The sequence below is a fragment of the Acanthochromis polyacanthus genome, chromosome 11 (assembly GCF_021347895.1).
Source record: "Acanthochromis polyacanthus isolate Apoly-LR-REF ecotype Palm Island chromosome 11, KAUST_Apoly_ChrSc, whole genome shotgun sequence".
NCBI classification, from domain to species: domain Eukaryota; kingdom Metazoa; phylum Chordata; class Actinopteri; family Pomacentridae; genus Acanthochromis; species Acanthochromis polyacanthus.
Genome location: NC_067123.1, coordinates 27,236,806 through 27,256,092, shown reverse-complemented (window position 1 = coordinate 27,256,092; position 19,287 = coordinate 27,236,806). Strand labels below are relative to the sequence as shown.

Genomic DNA, 19,287 nt, shown 5'->3' with positions numbered 1-19,287 from the left:
GACGCACCAACTCGATTCAGACGCTGGGACGTCCCGTTTCAGACAGACACAAAAAAAGTAGGGAGAGTGAAAAAAAATGGGTCTCATCCGCCCACCCGGTCTGCCCCGTGTCCTGTCACGTTGCCGTTGGTGTGTCTGGTTTTGTTGGTCGGTCCGGGTCCGGTACCACGCTGCTGCCTCTGCCTCACCCCGTTCCCCTACCGGCCGGTGTCTTAACCCCGCCCCCCTCGGTCCGTCTCTCCGTGCGGGACCGCAATGATTTAGAAGTTCAGGAATCCCACGTGACGTCACTGGGAGGGTGATGTAATGCTTCTGTAAATAGATCGTATTGTAATCTCGCTCCAGTCCAACGTGGTTCCTCTCTGGAGCGCCGCTCGTCCCTCTCTAGTTGGAGGTAAGCCGTTTACTTTCATTCACAAAACTTTCAACCGCGCTGCAGCCGCTCGAGTCTCGATCACCACAGTCTGACCGAAACTGCTTTCTCGGCTTCAACTTCATTCTAGTTTTTAATTATTTTTATTTTTTTGCTGGAAGACTAAACGCGGAACTTTTTGGCTGGGTGTCCCGGTGAAGTCTCATCAAGCGGGGACTGAGCGTGTCTATTTGGGGGGTGTGACAGCACTCTCCGTACAGCTGCGCCGGCCTTGTTTATGACTTGGACAGGTTGCTTTACGCAGCGCTAGGAAACAAAACGCACCGGGTCATGTTCTTCAGACGCGGACGGGCTGTGGAAGGGTTTTCTTGCTCAGAACCGCTCCTTTATTTGGGCTGAATGAGCTCCGCGTCTGCGTCCTGATCGTTCCACCAAACATGGGAACTTCATAGTAAGTGAAGTTTTGGAGGTGATGGCTTAGTAAAAGTTGTGTTATTTCATTCATTGTGATGATCTCAAGAGGAAGAGGCGGGAAACACGCTTATAATTTAGTTTCCCTAAGCAGCCCAAACATTAATCCGTCTTAAATTGACAACATGTCTGTCTGTCTGTCTGTTGGATTTATGCATTAGGGATGATGTCATTGTGCATTGATGTAACCACTCTGACAGAAGGTTTTGCTGGAATTGTGCTGAGTCCGCTAATCTTGTGGGCTACTAGTCCTGCTGAATGATGGATAGAGATGTAAAAATGTTCAAAAATAATAAACACCGGTGGTTAGATTATCAGTTTATCCATACAATAACAGATTATGTAATAAGACAATAGGAGAAAGGCTAAATACACTTTAAGTTGTGGACTTTTTTGTGACTGTTCTGCATTGTATCAGTTTCCTTGTCCGTCTGTGTTTGTGGTGCTGTGGACACTTGCTTACTCATTTTATTTTGTAACACACACACACACCTATGAAGTCACCTCTACTTGCCAGGGGTTGGAAAATGGGGACTGAGGCAGGTTCAAACCTGTCAGGAGGAGTAGGCCTGAAGTTCATCCCTCCCTCCACTGCCTCCCACCCTCATTCCTTCTATCCTCCATTCATTGTGTCCTCCTCCTTTTCTCCTTCCCTCTCTCTCTCTCTCTCTCTGCCACTTGCCCTTTCCATTCCCCTCTCCATCACCCTAATGCCACTCTCCACCCTCCCCACCAGCCTCATGCATACACACACTCTTTCCATTTCTTATGGAAGCATGTACTTTTGCCCTCTCTTTCCTTACTCCTCTGTTTAGCTCTCACTCTTTCCCATAACATCACTCCACTGTCCTCTCCACACTTCACATTACCATCATCTCCACCCAGAGCCAGGAATATTACTTGATCATGTCCTTTACTTTGAATAGAAGGATTAAAAGTCGACAATCTGTGGGTCTTCTTTCGGTTACAGGGATGTCTGAGGTCAGGGAGTTTAAAGTTTTCTTCCTTTGCTCTCAGAGGAAAATGAAGGACCAGCAGCAGCAGGACTTCAAATAAATCTTAATTACCACCTATGAGTGAGCTAATATCTCCACCTTTGAGTCGACTGGGTCTCACTGGTTTATTATTGTGCTCTATTCTGCATTTGTGTTGATATTTTTATCCGATGATCGCTTGATGTAAGACATGGTGATCATTCATCCTTTCATCGCGCTCGTATTATTAGCTGATGCTCCGATGAAAGCCTAATTGCAGGCTGAAACAATCACACTACACTTAGCACTTCACTACCTAATCACCATGAAAACTAAAGATCACGATCCTGTAAGACTTTGATGCCCTTCTGGTGCTTACATGTTATTAGTAATGAGTAATGTGAGGCTGGGAAAAGAAAAAAACACAAACAGATTGTGTGTATTAAAGCTCTTGCCCTAATAAAAATGAATACCTAGAGCGATGCTCTTAGAATCCAAGACTGTTGCACTCCTGCTGGCACCAAAGGGATCATTTTCCTCCAGATAATGTTGTGTCTCAGGGTGAAACATCCATCATCTATGGCGACTATCTCATTACACACAGCTTCCACAATAAAGACATGATAATAGGCACATAGTGTGTGACTTATCTGACTGCATTGTGTCCGTGTAAATACAAACATAAAACCGAGAGCTACAGGCTGCCTGCTGAGTGAACTCATCCAAACTGTGAGCCAGAGGAAATAGTTTCCCCAGCTAATATGTTGTTCTCACTTCTTCTGTTTGTGTAGGCTTGTGTATGACATGAATGACAAACAGGACAGGCCTTATGTATGCGGCGCCCCGGGCTGCTCTCAGGTCAGTTGGATGCAGTATGTGTGTGTTAAACTTGTACTGTAAGAGCTGTACTTGTCAGACTTGATTATTAAACCTACTAAAGCACAAAAAAAAATAACCGTAGGAGAATTAAAGTAGTGCTCAAATGCCTTTTAAATGTGGAAACGTATTATATTAAGAGATAAGAGTGAAGATAATGAATGAGCAAGCTGATAAATATACTTTTTCAGCATTTGTCATGATTTATAAGATGATAAATATTAGAAAATAGCCAAAACACTCAGGGCGGTGTGGCTGATTAGTCAGCTAACAGGTATCAGCCGATTTAACGGAGCAATTCATCCCGTGTGTCATCATGCAGCTGCTTCATGTCTTTCTCACTTTGTCGGTGTGCTGCAGCGCTTCCAGTTAGAGGAGCACCTGATCATCCACAGACACAAGCATGAGATGACCCTCAAGTTTCCCTCCATAAAGACGGATACAGCGTTTACAGGTGAGACCATCACACACACACACACACACACACACACACACACACACACACACACACACACACACACACACACACACACACACACACACACACACAAAATCAGCAACAAAACCTGTCTTCTTTCCCACATCCACCACAAAGCTCTTATATGTCTGTGCGCATACTACCTACAGTCTTTTCTGGCATATTTTACTTTAAATTAGCAATTCCCCCCCCCCGTTATCTGCCCCTAACCACGTCGTCTTCTGTTTTTTTTATGCCACTCTGTTTGGCTCTGTTTGTGTGTCTGCACATGTGTGTGGTGACCCCTTTTCAGGATCAGCGCTTGATGAAAAAATGATGACGATATGTTATACAGTATGAAATCAGATAAGCTCGATACAGGCTTCCTTCCCTCCGATTGTCTGTACGGTGAAACAGAGCTGCTCACGTTGCAACATGTACAGTATACTCCGTCAGATTAGACCAAACATACAGATAACGGCATCAGCCAAGGCTCACTTTGATTTAAAAACTTGTAGAAGAGGTGCACAGGGCTCAGCGCAAACCATCTTGAATATTTTACTCTTTATTTGGACATTGGGCAAAAGAAAGAGACACAGGAGATAATCTAGATGTAACCATGTATTTCTGCAGAGAGGGACTTCTAAATTCCAGTTTGTTATTGTCTGCATCAGTGTTTGACATATGCTGATTAATTTGGCAAATATTTACCAAAATCACATGAGTCCTATAAGTAGATACCACACTATAATCATCCTTTTATGAGGGATTAATGTACATTCTGCAATACACAATAAAACACATTTTTATCGCAATTTCCCAAAGATATTATAAAATTGCATTTTCTCCTCAAATATTCCAAAATGTATCAAGTTTATTCTCAAATACGACAAACAAAGACAACAAATGCTCACATTTAGCTCAGCATTTTGTCTTGAATGCAGACCAAAGCAACAGAATTTTTGCGGATCGACTAACTGATTAATTGACACCCTATTTCATCTCAGTACCACAGTCAAGCTACTAAACGTTTCCAGTCTCCATCTGCTTCCTCTTCTTTCAAGGCTTAATTTTTGCTGAATAGGTAAGTGAGTCACCCTGCTAACCCAAAGAGAATTTAATTATCCTGTAATTAAATGAGGAGATTTCATGTCCTCATCAATGCTTTTTGCGATGGCAAAAATAAGAAAATGAGAAAACATGATCCTAAATAATTCAGAAACTGTACTCCAATTCTAGAGTGCTCTAAATAAAACAGCAGCTTATTTCATTGGGATGCTAAGCGTTCCAGATTTGCAGCTCTTTAAAAGCAAAACATAAGGTCCTCTGGGGAGTTGGTTTTGCCTTAATGCACAAATACAGCAGTGTGCTAGAAAATTAATTTGCAAATCTGAAAGCCCCTAAAATGTGAGCTGCATGAAGAGCAACTTCATAAGGCAAGCGTTTCTGCATCATACCACCGTGATGCATTAGCTACAGAGTCACACGGTCACATGACAATGTCTGTAACCATGGAAACAGCTGTCTGTCTGGATGTAAACATCAGCATGAGATCTAACCCCTTCAGACTCTCCCTGTGGATCTCTCTGCCTGCGTCTCTGTCCTGCAGCCTGTCACGCCTCCTGCAGGAAATCTCATGTCAAAACAAAGAGCCCAGCTGACCTCTGACCCCGGTATGTTTAGACGACTCAAAGAAACATACTGATGTTATCAGACAAAGAGACAGAGAGCACGGCCGAGAAGAGACTTTTCACATCACAACCTGGCCGACAGTTGATTTAGAAAGCAAATAAGCTGAAACAACAGACGCTGCTGTGGAAAAAGGGCAGAAACGCACACGAATGTCTACAAATATGTTAAACTTGCTTCTGTTCTCTTTTGTGTCCATTTTTTTTAATGTGATGTTTTCAGACCAGACTCCAACACCAACGCGATTTTTGCAGAACTGTGAAGAAGTCGGTCTGTTCAAGGAGATAGAAGAGGAGTTTCTGCAGGCACAAGAGGAGGAAAATAACAAACAGGTATTTTTTTTACAGAAAGTAACGAAAATGAAGCAATATTGTTCTTCTTTTTCTGGCTGCCTCTGCAGAAATAGTAAGAAAACAAGAGCCGGGCATGTGCTTTGGTGTTGCTAGGAGGTTACTTGTGAAGTCTGTCAAGTTTGTGTTTTGAGTGACACTTGTTTGTGAGGCAGAAAAAAGCAGTCAGACCCAATTAGACAACAGCAGATATCTGACCTGCTGCAGGAAAGACACACCAGGCGATCACATTCTACCCTGTAAATTAAACAGCTAACACACAAACACCTGAACAAACGCACACTCACACACCACACATTTCACTGTCACCATAATCTCAGATCATAAAACACACGCTGTGACTAGGTTCGCAGACAACCCTGCTCGTTGGAAATGGTCCCAGCTGTTTGTGGCTCCCGCTTCTCCCCACAGACGCTTTCTCATAATGGGCCATCCTGTATGAACCAGCACCAGCTCAAACCCCAGCTTCAGCTCCAGCACCCACCCCAGCCTCAGCACTCGCATCCCCAGCCACCGCTGCATCATCCCCAAACCCATGCCCTGCATCATCCCCAGACCCACGACCCCATGATGGCCCCTAGCTGCAGCCTGGCCGCCCAGCAAGCTCTGTCCTCCTCCCAGTCTGGATCAGTCATCACCCAGGCTCCTTCCACCCTCACACACTCAGGGTGAGTATGGCACACACATGCGTCCAGACACGTATACATGTCTTAACCCTCCTGTAGTCCTCATTTACGGACACCAAAAAATATTGTTTCCTCGTCTGAAAAAAATTCAAAAAATTCTGCCAAAAAATTCCCCAAATTTCTGAAAATTTGCAAAACCTTAAGGAAGAAAATTTCAAGAATTCGCTCAAAGTTTTATTTAAAAGCAATCCCCCAAATTTGGCAAGGAAATTCTTGTAAATATTTTCAAAAAATGTGTAAACATTTCCCAAAAAATCTTAAAAATATCTAATGTGATTGCATATATATATATATATCAGTAAAACTTCTATTTTCTTTAAGAACCTTCACAAAAAAAACAAAATCCTGCAAAATTCGTTGGATTTTGGATGATTTTTTTCTGAATGTTCTTGGGAAACATTTTTAACAGTTCTTTTATTTCCACCAAAAAATGTTCAAAGATTTCCCAAAAATGTTGAAAATGTGCACATCAAAAGTTTCCCTGTAAAAATATTTTTTCCACATTCTCAAACTAAAACGGGTTAATTTTGACCCTCAGGACAACACGAGGGTTAATTAATCATTTCATTTACGTAGCAGGACTTATTTTCTCCATCATTCACACACACGTGCCTTTTTAATTTCCTTTTTCTCACTCTTTCTTCTTCCACTTCACACTGCCTTTCCCATCCTGTTTTGCACGTATTGTAACTCATTCCGTCGGGCACAGACTGGCATTTCCCCCTGCATAATTCATCTCTACATTAATGAACTGAGAGACAGGAGGGGGAAAAATTCAAATGTCAGTTTACCAAGGGAACAAAGTAGCAGCAAAAAGAGATGGAGAACTGCTGCACCCACTCACTGTCAGGGACCTCCAGCTACCGCCTCAGCTAAAGTCTGTAAAGACTCAGAACCAGACTGGAGTCTCTCAGCGCCTCGGCAGCTCTCATGGCTCCCTGGTTATCACCCAGTTCAGCAGACAGATTAGAGGAGTTCCTGTCTTTCATCTGACCAGCTCCCAGCAGCTGCTCCCACTCTTCCTGACAGTCCAGCCAATGATTTGTGAAACTCAGTAGATACTCAGTCCTCCAAGTCTCTGATTACTGATATACACTTAATTAAACATTCAACAGATTTGTTTGCATCATGCTGACGATGAAGACACATTGTGTTTAGCTCCACATAAGACTGCAGCAGTAAATGTAATTGTAATGGAAAATATTTTAGCAACATTTACACATTAAACAAGTTTATTTGGGCAAATTTCACACATGTAACATTTATCAAGAACTTTTCTATAAGGCAAATATAATAAAAAAAATATTGCATTATCATAAATTTTTTCACTTATTGTAATTATATATTAAGTAGTTATGGTTAAAATGAAGAAACGTCAGAACAGAAACAGAATTAAAATGTTTACGTAGCATTATGTTTTTCTGAAATCTTTCTATATCTAAAGATCTACACTTAAATCAGCACTTTAGTTTCATTCAAAGCCAAAACTGAGACTGCAGCTTTTTTCAGCACTTCCATTTTCACTTCTTTTGCTAATCATATGTTTGCACAAATTCAATTCAAATATTTCCAATCACTGTTCTCCCAGACTGTCCAATGCTATTTTTCTAACTTACTCTGAGTGGATTGCTGCTATGCAAATAGTTTTGCATGCCGATGTTTTGACACATCCACCTCTGAAACTTTCAATCGAAAGCAGTTCACAGTGGGGGCTATGGATTATCCAGAATTTACGGAACATTATTTCTTGAAGGAGACTTTGCTGTTGATTTTTCCGATTGCTTTGCACCCTAAACTCCAAACCTCTTAAATGGGTTCATAAAAAAAAAAAACTGCTTAAGGCTTTAAAAATGGACATAAAATGACCGAATAATTATCAAAAAATAGAGAAAACTATAATATTGCCTGAATATTTTGTGGTAGTTTTTTCTTTTTTCTTGCTCTGAATAACCTCACAATGACTCAGACTAATCTTATGAGCATTTAGAGGGGACTCAATCCTTAAATTGACAACCTCAGGACTAAATTACTCATCTGTATATACCAATTCAGATATTCCTACAAATTTGCAGCTGCAAACCCTCTTACAAATGTAGCTTTCTCTCATTTGTATTTTTTTGTGTCTAGTAGTCACAGTTATCACAAGATAAATTAAAATTAGTGGTGCCATTATTTAACTGATGCTGCATTTTTTGTTGTTTAGACATTTATTTCTTTGTCTGAGAATAGATAGTAGACATTGGAAGAAAATGACAGGAGTGACAGATGTGGAATAACATGCGATGGTCTGTGGCTTGAGTCAAACTGGAGATTTTGCGAATACATTGTTAGTAAATGAAACCCCTTGGCCGCCACAGCGCCTCACTCCTTAAACCAAGAAGGAAGTTTCAACTCTTCATAGTTTGCTGAAGGCTTTTTAGTTTACAGTTCTGGATCCTCCTTTGTCTTATCCCAGTCCCTAAATCAGTGGTACAAAAATAAAAGCTTTTCTCACTCCCTATCAACTTGCCTGTAAATCACTTCTGCTTGTAACGCGTACTGCAGATAAACGAAGCCTCTGTCACATCCCTGCAGTTGATTAGATGAGTCAAGGTACCAGAAGTAAGTCAGTGACATAATAAGCTCCAAACATCTGTCCAGGCCCAGACAGGACATGACAGGACAGAGGGGAGAGAGCTTGACAGCCGATTATGGCACAATAAATCAGTGCCAGCTGAATCCAGACAGCATGTTAGTCAGTGAAACCCTCTAAGTGTTGCTAAATGAACCGTGGATCGGGTGTCTGACTGTTTCCCCCAGTGTTTACCACCGGTTTCCATAGCAACCTGGTCTCAGAGTGTCTGGCTGTAGGCCCGGGCCGAACTGTTGTGGTTACGTTGGGAAATGCTGTTTTGGTTTGTCTGTACTTTGTTGTACGCTAAACGGGTCGCATAGCCCAGATTCAGTGATGACATCATTGGCGATGACCTCACGCCCAGGCCCACGCTGTCCAATTGGCCGAGAGCCAGAGCGGTTAGGTCAGCACATGGCACCCCAGGTCTCTGTCCCCCGCTGTGAGCCCTCAGCGTCTCTCCTCCCTCTCAAGCTGTCACTTTTTTTTCCCACATCTCTGTTTTCCTTCGGTTTGCTCACCTCATCATTCTTTCCAGTGTCACTGCTTCACCTCAAACCTCTGTTTACGCCGTCTCACTCGCGAACAATAACATTTTGTTTCTTCCCGGATGTTATCCTTCAAGCACATTTTCTCGCTCATTTCTAGTGGTTAGCAGCTATGCAGATAGTTTCAGGTTCATATGCCAATGTTTTGACACATCCACCTCAGATTTTTCTCCTCCCATCCCAAAACAGTGAAGTTTAGTGGAAATTAGATTTTGGTGCTTGCAGCATTTAAAAAATCCAACAGCAGGATGTCTTTCCAGAGCTTCTAATATTTCAGATAATGAGCAGAACTTAATGTTAACTGTTTTTACTGGGACTAATTTCCAATAGAAAGTAGTTCCAGTGAAATCTAGGGGGTCTTTGTATTATCCAGAGTGACTAGAACAATGTTTCAAGAAAGACACGCTGCTGTTCATTTTTTTTAGAGAATATTTTTTATTTCTTTGAACTTGGACTGTTACAACAGGATTAGCCAAAAAACATTATTCACAATAAGGATTTTATTGCCATATCTATGGAAATTCGTCAAAAATAATCATGCTTTTAGTTAAATTCATTTTTAATTTTGTTAAATGTGTGTTTTCTTTTTGTAGAGAGGTAGAGGGACAGTCTGCAACCATAACTGTATTCTCTGTTGTTCCTATGTTAGAGCTTCACCCAGATAGTTACTGCTGCTGGATTATTTATAATATTATTATATGTGTATTATGTAACAATATTGCATTTCTGGAATATCATACTTAGCATCAAGACATTACAATGAGTACATTTTAATACATTTTAACCGACTACGAGTATCTAAGATAACCATTTGGTTTTATCATTTTTTTAAGATGTAAAAATGATTATAAAAGATAAAAACACTGAATTAGCTCATAAAAGTGCATCTCAAGAATGTCAGTAAGTTCTTAGTAATTGTGCAGTGTAGTATTTTAAAATTCTTGTACTGCTACTTTTACTGTATCTTCCATATCTTACAACCCACCCATATAAAACCAAAATTGCAGGGCTGGATACAAACATGGTTATCTGAGAAATACTTTTTAAGAAAAATTAATTTTGACTGAACCCTCCTTTTAAAATGAGAGATCAAGTCAGTCAGTGTTAGTCCCAGCTCGGTCTGCCATTAAGATCTGGCTATAAATGTTTCAACTTGCACTTCTCTCTGAACCTCATTAGTGAAACTTTAGCTGTGGATAGCTCCCTGCCATGACCCGTTTCTCTCTCTGACTGACCGCAGGCCGGTTCCCGGGCCGCTGTCCTGCCTCCTTCACATGCGGAACCGACATAGACAACCTCTGCCGGCCTCCTTACCCGGCACCCTGCCAGACCCCGCCATGCAAGGGGCATCAGCTCAGCACATGGCTGTGAGTATGGAACACAGTGTTTGTCGTGCTCAGGCTCACACGCGTGCATCATGACTTATACATACAGGTATAGTGGCCAAAGTGGTCAAGATCCCCGAGTTGGAAATATTCTTGGTTGACAGGAAAATTCACTTCTCGCTTGAGGATGAATAAATCACAAGTGTCAAACTCCAGATGGATGTGACCTTGTGAGGGAACGCTTTATACTCGAGATTTATGTACATACACGTTGATGCTTTCTTTTGTCACAACTGAAAGGTTATTTTTGTGTCAACTTTTTTATCTCCTTCAGATAGAAAAGCAGATGTCTTGTGTAATGGGTATACCAGCTCCTGTGCACAACCCCTCCTGTTCTTCACCACAGGTACTGCCTAGTCAGGTTGAGGCACTCATAGTTTTTTTGGGGGGGGTTTCTATTTCTATAGCCTTATTCCTTGTCTGTATGGGCACAACATATCTAACAACAGAGTACACAGTGCATACATTCACTACAGCCAGACAAGTAGAGGTTTTGAAAAAAAATCATACCAGTGTTTGAAGCTGATAGTCAGCTGTCAGTTTCAATATTAAAGGAACCATTTGATGTACATATAGCTACACTTATTGGTTTTAGCAGAGACCGAGGTGAAAAGATTCGTGTTAGTCTTAGCAGCAGCTTAGCTTTGCAAATAAACTGGAGACAGTAGGAAACAGCCAACCTGACTGTGTAAACATCCGTAAAGCTCACTAATTAACACGTTTCCGACTTTTTCCGGTGTTTGTGTTAAGCTAAGCTAACCAGCTGCTGGCTGCAGTTTCATATTTGCCTCATTTTGACATGAAAGTCCTATCAGTCTTCACACCTGATTCACGACTGATACAGAGAGCAAATGTACATATAGTATATTGGGATATAGCAGTAAACCTGTGAAGGATGCCCCCCTTAAGAAGCCTGTATAATTTATTTTGCAAAATACTGATTTTGAATATAAATATAATGTGAACACGGTACGGATGTTTCAGTAAACAAATATTGAGGGCACTTAGAATTCAAACTAAGTGTAGCTAGCTAGCGCTACAGCAAGTTAATATAGCTTAATGCTATTAGTTTAACTTAAGACCAGCTAGTTAGCCTTTTGGACAGATAATACTTTTTTTTTTTTTTTCTGTTGATTAGCTTTTGTGTCACTGTACCAGATGAAAGTGTTCAAAATTCATCAAACATTTAAGCTAGAATATTCCATATCCCTATAGTCCACAGAGGGAGTTCAACTCTTACATTTTACATATTACAACATAAGTCTTGCTTTGTTTGTTGTTCTTTTGTTCAAATAATGCATAAACCTCCGTATGATTCTCATATAAAGAGCAAAGAAAGTTTCTGTATATATATATTCATATTATAAGACACAGACGCTTTCTCTGTACTGTCCAAATGTCAGATCAAAACCACCTCTTTTGATTTCCTCCCACGAGTAAAATGATTTAAATGGTATTTCGAGCTTAAAGAAGCCACAGTCATCCAAGAAAAGACCTCAAATGAAAGTTGACTACATTCAGTGATCTGTGGCTAATTTAATTGGGATAGTGTCAATGCCTTTAGCATGCCTTTTACACGCTGAGTGCATACAGACAGTCAACCACATACTAGTGTACATGTGTGGACAAACTCAAGTGCCATTAGTAAAAACTTTAACACAACGCATTACAGTACAACAACATATTCTTATCACGTCTTAAACCGCATTGCAAGGACTAGAACATATTGCAGGAATTCAACCACATTTCTGAACAGAAAGTGACAAATTTCATGACTCTGAACAACTGAGACAACATATAGCACGACTGTCCATCCTAACAACCATCTTTGGGATCCTTCCAGGGCTCCTATGGCTCAGACTAACACCTTACAGTTTGACATGTTAATAGGAGAAGGCACCAGTGAGTTTTTAAAATGATTAAGTCAACACTTGGGTACACTGTACTGTCTGCCTAGGGGGAAGAAACTTTACCAAAATGTTAAACAATTCCTTTAACATCTTATTACGCTGTTGTTTTTTATACTTTGAAATTACAGCTGACATTATTAAAGGTCAAATTAAGGCTGTTACTAGTAGATCTGCATCCTAATATTACATAGTTTGCGCTGGCAAAAATTAAGGAACAATTTCAAGCAATGAGTGACATTTTATAAAAAATTATTCAGTTGTGCATCTTTGATCATAAAGGAGGTAGATGACAATAAATAGTGTACATAATAACGATATTATTTATTATTAGTTATCAATTACCCTTGAATTTTTCTCAGGATTAATAAAGTCTATCTATCTATCTATCCATCTATCCATCTATCCATCTATCCATCTATCCATCTATCTCATTATTTATGTAGCACCTTTTAAAAGCAGAGTCTACGAAGTCCAAAACAGATGATATTCAGGAAGACAATATTAGAACAGTGACCCAGCCAGGCCAAACAGAAACCAGACAAACAAAAAGTGGAGACATAGTATGAAACATAGTAAAAGATACAACATGCTGATACAAGCATAATAATACAAGCACCAAAAATGCCATAGCACAGAGTAAAAGCCAATGAAAGAGATGACATCACATAAAACGTGTATAAAAATGGATTTTAGGAAGCTATTTAAAAAGAGACACAGAAGATGTTTAATGTGTATGATATTTCAGCAAAGATTCTATTTGTGGTAACACATTAGTTGTATAACAGTGAAATATACCCTGCCTCAACTTCTGCCTTTGGATTATTCCTTTCTAATCAGGATAGACAGGAAACAAAGTGTAACTCAACACTCCTAACACACACGCGCACACACACACACACACGCACAGGTCTGGACCACAGGAAGTCACAATCTACATGCACTCCTTGACTTTCTTGGTTGTTTTATTTTCCTTGTGTCAATATGCTCTCCATTTCTTCCCTTGTAAATTTTACATTTCCTCTTTCTAGGTGCATGTAGTATGAATTGTTAAATATGTGCGTGCTATCAAAAGCAACTTCAAAGGGAAAACTGTGAAATCGCCCCCAGTCCTCTCATATACTCACTCTCTCTCATGCACACAGACAGGTTATGACTTCTTGTAGCAGAGCTTGTATATAGAGTGGCAGATGAAAAGTGGTTTCAGATAGCAGAGCCACTCAGGTCGTAGGTTCAAATCTGAACTTCTCTTCTTTTTACACTCTCTCAAACACTCACACACGCACACGCACACACGCGCACACACACACACACACACACACACACACACACACACACACACACACACGCATTTGTGCTTTTGTCTTTGTGAAGCCACTTACTGACATAATGCATCCTTTTGTCCCTTACCTGAATCAGCACAACTAAATGACCAACCTGAACCCTAAACTAACCTAAACCTAATTCTAACCTTAACCTGAAAACCAAATCTTCACAGAAGACTTCTTCATCAGTCTTGTGTCATTGTAATTTAGTATCATCAGCTGTAGTGTTTTGCATTTCCAAAGGGTGAAACAGGAGTCTGCTTCTTTAGAACCACAGAAGGTGTATTAGCATGCCTCTGCTGTACAGTAACGCCACACTCAACTCAAGTGGAAAAGTAAACATTTGACAAGTGGATCAGTGTTTCATGTACAGTTTCATGTCTTCATTCACTGATCCCTTCAGACAGAAATATCAACGTGGTGTGTCATCCAGGCCAAGGAGACCCATGATGTAATCACCGGCCTCAGTGTCAGGGTGTTTCTATGTAGTAAACAGAACTGAAATACTCGTGTCCCGTCCTGTTCAGTGTGTGTGGTTGTGCTTGTGAGTTTGACTGGCAGCCTGGCTGGCTGGTAAAGCTGGCACAGCTAGCTTAATGACCTCATCTTTGGCAGCCGCTAAATGTGCTCCCTCTTTTCGTAGCAGAATAGTGAAGAGAGTGTGAGAGAGAAAAAAATCTGCTTCTTCTCTTAAAGAAAATATTGTGTAACAGGGAACAGATAGCAATATTGCTGGGGGGGTGATCGGGGGTGGAGAGGGGTGATGTCATGCTCCAAACATGACCTCTCCCTCTCTCGCTTTCCTTTGCTGAGTGTCGGAGAAAGGTGAGATGAGGTTTAATTTAGCTCGTACAGTCTGTTTAGTCAGATGATACGCGGGAATGATAAAGTGTGAAGGTATCAAGCTGCAGACGGCAGCATTTATTGGAACACATTATCCCCGTCATCAACAGTTGTCTTCACGGTTGTGGATGGTTAGCAGGAACAGTAGTGATGGACCAAAGTGGGGGATATTGGCTGAAAACAAGTGTAATTTCTCAGACATTTTGCTTCATGGATGTAGGATACTGAAGGAAGCATCTACTTAGGTTTATTTAACCCAACGTGGCCCACTGGTTCCGAGCGTATATGCTGTCACAAATTCAGCTGGTGTTAAACACACAACACCTACTAACAGAGACATAAAAACAAGTAAACAGATCCTCATATAGTGATTAGCTGAATATATGTGAAAAGTATTTTTGAAAGATCCCAGTAATGCGAACAAGTAATATTCACTAAATTTGTGCTTCATATAAAGATACTTCTAGAATATACTTCAAATTGTATATGAATATTTTGAGGGGACTCTGCCATACGTACAGTCATTTTTTTCTCCAGCTTATTGTACAGGTCAAATGATTCAATACACTCAGACAGACGTGGAGTAGATACTTGAACTGCTCTGTAACTGTAAGGCTTTGAGGTGAGATTTGTAATGATAGAGGAATCTGGAGATCTACTATGTAAAGTTGCTGCCAAATCCAAAGTGGAGGCCTTTCTATAAGACTGAGTGACTTCTTGGTATTCAGTAACACCAGGGCCCTGTCAAGGGTGTTATCATGCTTAAAATACAATATGGGCACAATATGACCTTAAATAGAAAAGGAAAATCTTCCTGAGCATTTTTTTGTTTCTGTATTTACCTAGTCTGATGACCAGTACTTCAGCTATTATCTTTTCATCACTGTTTGAAAGCTTGGCAGGATCTGTGGTATGACTGTCCTCATTTAAAAACACGAATTACCCTTTTATTGGAAACTTGGAAGAATTTCTTTGTGCGTAATGTTGGGAATTTTCATCAATGGTTTAAATCAAGTTTAAAATTACTTGCACAGAACTGTCTTAAATTGCCTGTTTGCAATTAAATTTCACTTGCTTAATATAAAAATACAATATCTGGTAAAATAATGTCAAAAAACTGCTTCCAATAACACTTCTTGCTCACTGAGGACTTGGCACTACATCTCAGCATGCATGGGACATGTAACTAATAACAGGTTCACCAGACCTTGAGCTGTCTGAGAGCTGAATTTGGTTACATGTAATATTCCGCTTGGAAGTAATGTGCAGTCGAGATGAGACGATGTGAAAATATACAAGTTCTAATGAAATATCAGTTTCTGAAGCGCCAGTGTTTATCTTTCATTAAGAGATGACAAGTCCAGACCTTTTTTTAATGATCTGTTTCCACTCAGAGGTCTAAACAGATGATGGGCCACCACTACCAACAGCACCACCCAGGAATGATCGCCATCAACAACCCTGTGACATCAATGGGTCACATGATGGAGATGATGCCACAGCGTCATCAGGCACCTCCCCTACAGCACCACCACCCTCATCACCATCATCATCCTCATCATCCGCAGCTTCCAGCTCCACCTCTCGCCTACCAACAGCGATGCCATGCTCCTCCTCCTCCACAGCACCTGGGAAGCAGCCACAGCCACCAGCTTCACCAGTCAGGGAATGTACCGCACGCTCAGACTCACCAGTCACCACCTTCACACTTGCACCAGGGCTCACCACCTGCACCTTCTGCTCCTGCACAGGTACAACCCCTCATATTTAGTCATTATTTGGCATATATTCATGCGTTCATGCACAGTGAGATTACGTGTTTGTTTTGTTTGCAGTTGTCACCAGTTGCACAACAGATGCAGCCCTCCCTCTCTCAGCATGCAGTGCAGGTGGGCGGTAGTTGCAGCGGTGGTGGAGGAGGAGGAGGTGGAGGAGGAGGAGGCAACCGTCGCAGAAGGACAGCAGAGCAGGATCCTGACGAGCGAAGGCAGAAGTTTCTTGAACGCAACCGGGCTGCAGCAACGCGTTGCCGACAGAAGAGGAAAGTGTGGGTGTCTTCACTGGAGAAGAAAGCCGAAGAGCTGACGCACACAAACCTGCAGCTACAGGTGGGATGCACTCTGCGCACAAACAAGTGCACACACCAACACAAACTACACTTCAATGACGCTTAGCGTTTTCTCTGTGTGTTCGCAGAATGAGGTGACGTCATTGAGGTCAGAGGTGGGTCAACTGAAGCAGATTCTGCTCACCCACAAGGACTGTCCTGTCACTGCTCGGCAGAGAGAGGCACAGGGGTACCCCAGTGAGTAAAACCCCCCACCCTGCACCCCTGTCTAGAAAACTCACCAGCTTTTCCAGATGCCTGATAACCATCATCTCCATCTACCCAGTGAGGGTACAAGTCAGACACATTATACCTTATATGTGCACATAAGGGAATACCCAGTGGTTACACGTTTCTTGCTATGATGAAGCACTCTTCTACACTAAAAGGGACCTTAAAATCTTTCAGAGCTCAACTAAACAGCACTTACGAGTAAAAACTCTGCTTGTGACCCTACAGTCTTCAAATGTTAGCAATGCACTTTGATTCCTAAGGAGAGCCAATCAGGGGGAAGCACTGCACTCTTAGCTCTCCAGTTTAAAGAGGAGTATCTTATCCCATCTGTTGTCATGTGATTTTAATGAACCAGACCTTGATGGTATTTGAAACACCCTGGAATGCAATGCCACTAGCATTAGCTATGGTGCCTTGCATGAAGCAAGCAGGGAACAAAATGCAGACCATGCCCATCTTGCACTCCAGACAGGCTTAAGTTAATGTACAACAGTAACTAAAACTGACCTGTAATGAACAATATTTTTTGTAAAAAAAATAAATCTAAAAAAAAACCTGCACCCTGTGGCTTAAAGGAAAATAGATATTATGTTTCAAGAGCTTCAGAGAACAAAAACGGATGCAATATTGGCATGTGTCATTCATATATTTCTATTGTTGCCTTTTTACCTGTATGTACAGTATTCACTTGTTAAAATAAAAGAGATATTTTCATTTAATCTCAACTGTAATGGTTTTTTTTTTTAAATGCAAGTCGAAGCGTACACGCTCGCAAGCCCACCCACTGAGAGCGGACAGTCCACAAATTATCAGTGACTTTGACAGCTGTCTCTGTGTCCAGCTGCAGGGGTGAGCCCAAGAGGAAGTCCCCCCCTGTACGTCCTGGGGCTCATCTGCAAGCCATCCAACACAACAGCATCTCCACCTCCTCGACAGCTGGAGGCGACACAGGGCACGACCCCCAGCCTGGACACTAGGCCTCAATATACAGCTGAAATATATGAACTAGATACGTTTTCTGACTGAAAAGAAGAACGGAAACGTACTGAGAGACATTGTAGTTTCATCTATCGTACGAGGTGCAAATAACATGACCTTTTGTGACTGCCTTGTTGAAACTGTGATGGTTACATGGCAACTCGATCCTGTGTTTATTCAGAAATTGTCTGTTTCTGTTTACAGCAGTCTAACCATCGCCTGCTACCCACTGGCTATGCACATACATGTCTCATTTGCTCTTATATCTTGCACTAATTCTGAAAAACAAAGCCTATATATTAGTTTATATTTTTAACAGAGCAGCTGTTAGTGCACACCTAATGCCTTTTCTTTGAAGCAGAGGCAGCTTGGCATAAATAGTACAACAATGTATTCTTTTTTCTTTTTACAAATAATTCAATTTTAAACAAAATGTTTATTTTAAGATTTGAAATTTCCTAGCTCTTGTAAATAAAACTATCAACCCCACAGCAGTGTTGGAAAGCCATTTGAAACATGATTGTACAGTATTTCCTTCAAGGCACTTTTTTTTGTAATACAACTGTCCAGAGTCACTAAATAACTGCACTTGATGTCTCAGTCCCTGTCAGTTTAATTTAATTTTCACCTAAATTACACTTTTTTGTACTGTAAAGATGTTGACAATCGCTGTAAATCTAATGCAAAAATAAAAACACTTATTCTGGTATCTTCTTGTGATTCTGATATCATTTTATGACATAAAAACGGTCAGATATTTGTGTTTGCCTTAAACCAGCAGCTATGAGCAATGACATGATGGTTATCAGGTTGATTTTGTACATACAGTATGGTCTATTCTGCCATCTAGTGACTGCTTTTATTAATGGTAGCTGACAACAAGAGCTACCAGCAAATTGAATCATCGTTTTATATTTAGCGAACACACACGCAACAGAAGCATTTCTCAATGTGTAACACACAAAGATGCTCATAAAATGATCTTTTTGTTTTAAACATGATTTAATTAATGCCAGTAAAGTGTCTAAAATTTAAGGACTGTATTTTGGCACCAGCTGCCTGTTTTTCGGAATGTTTTTACAGCAACTTTAATGTCTCACCTCCTGAATGTCTGGTGATATGAAAAAAGTTTGCCTGCATGCAAGTGTGTGTTTGTGTGTTTTGTCTGTCTTTGTGTGTGATTTGGTCTAAATGTGGGAGGCACTCCACCCTAGTGACTCAAACAAGGGGACTGCTTAACTATTGCCAGACCTCATCTTGACACGCATGCAACCCACATGCTTCCATGATATACTATTGCTATTATCTTCCACAGCCTTCAGCACTGTTTAGGTCTCCCTGTAAAGCATTAGTTTAATTGCTCTGTATCTTAAATTGTAAGAAATCCATTGGGTAAAGCTAAAATTAGCAGTCAGTAACATGTTTCATACTCAAAATACTATATTTCTGAGTAGCCTGGCCTGCTGTCTTGAA

At 40.9% G+C, this 19,287-nt stretch overlaps 1 protein-coding gene across 1 annotated transcript; it reads left to right on the top strand.

Moving 5' to 3' along the window:
- The first annotated feature begins 189 nt into the window (after positions 1-189).
- LOC110951264 (cyclic AMP-responsive element-binding protein 5-like) lies at positions 190-18,523 on the top strand. Its single transcript, XM_051955157.1, is given in 12 exon segments — positions 190-394; positions 2,610-2,676; positions 3,055-3,148; positions 5,063-5,172; positions 5,602-5,858; positions 10,276-10,402; positions 10,695-10,766; positions 15,890-16,246; positions 16,331-16,603; positions 16,692-16,800; positions 17,678-17,704; positions 17,707-18,523. Coding segments are annotated over 11 exon segments (1,587 nt in total). The 5' UTR covers positions 190-394; positions 2,610-2,622; the 3' UTR covers positions 17,814-18,523.
- The last annotated feature ends 764 nt before the right edge of the window (positions 18,524-19,287 follow it).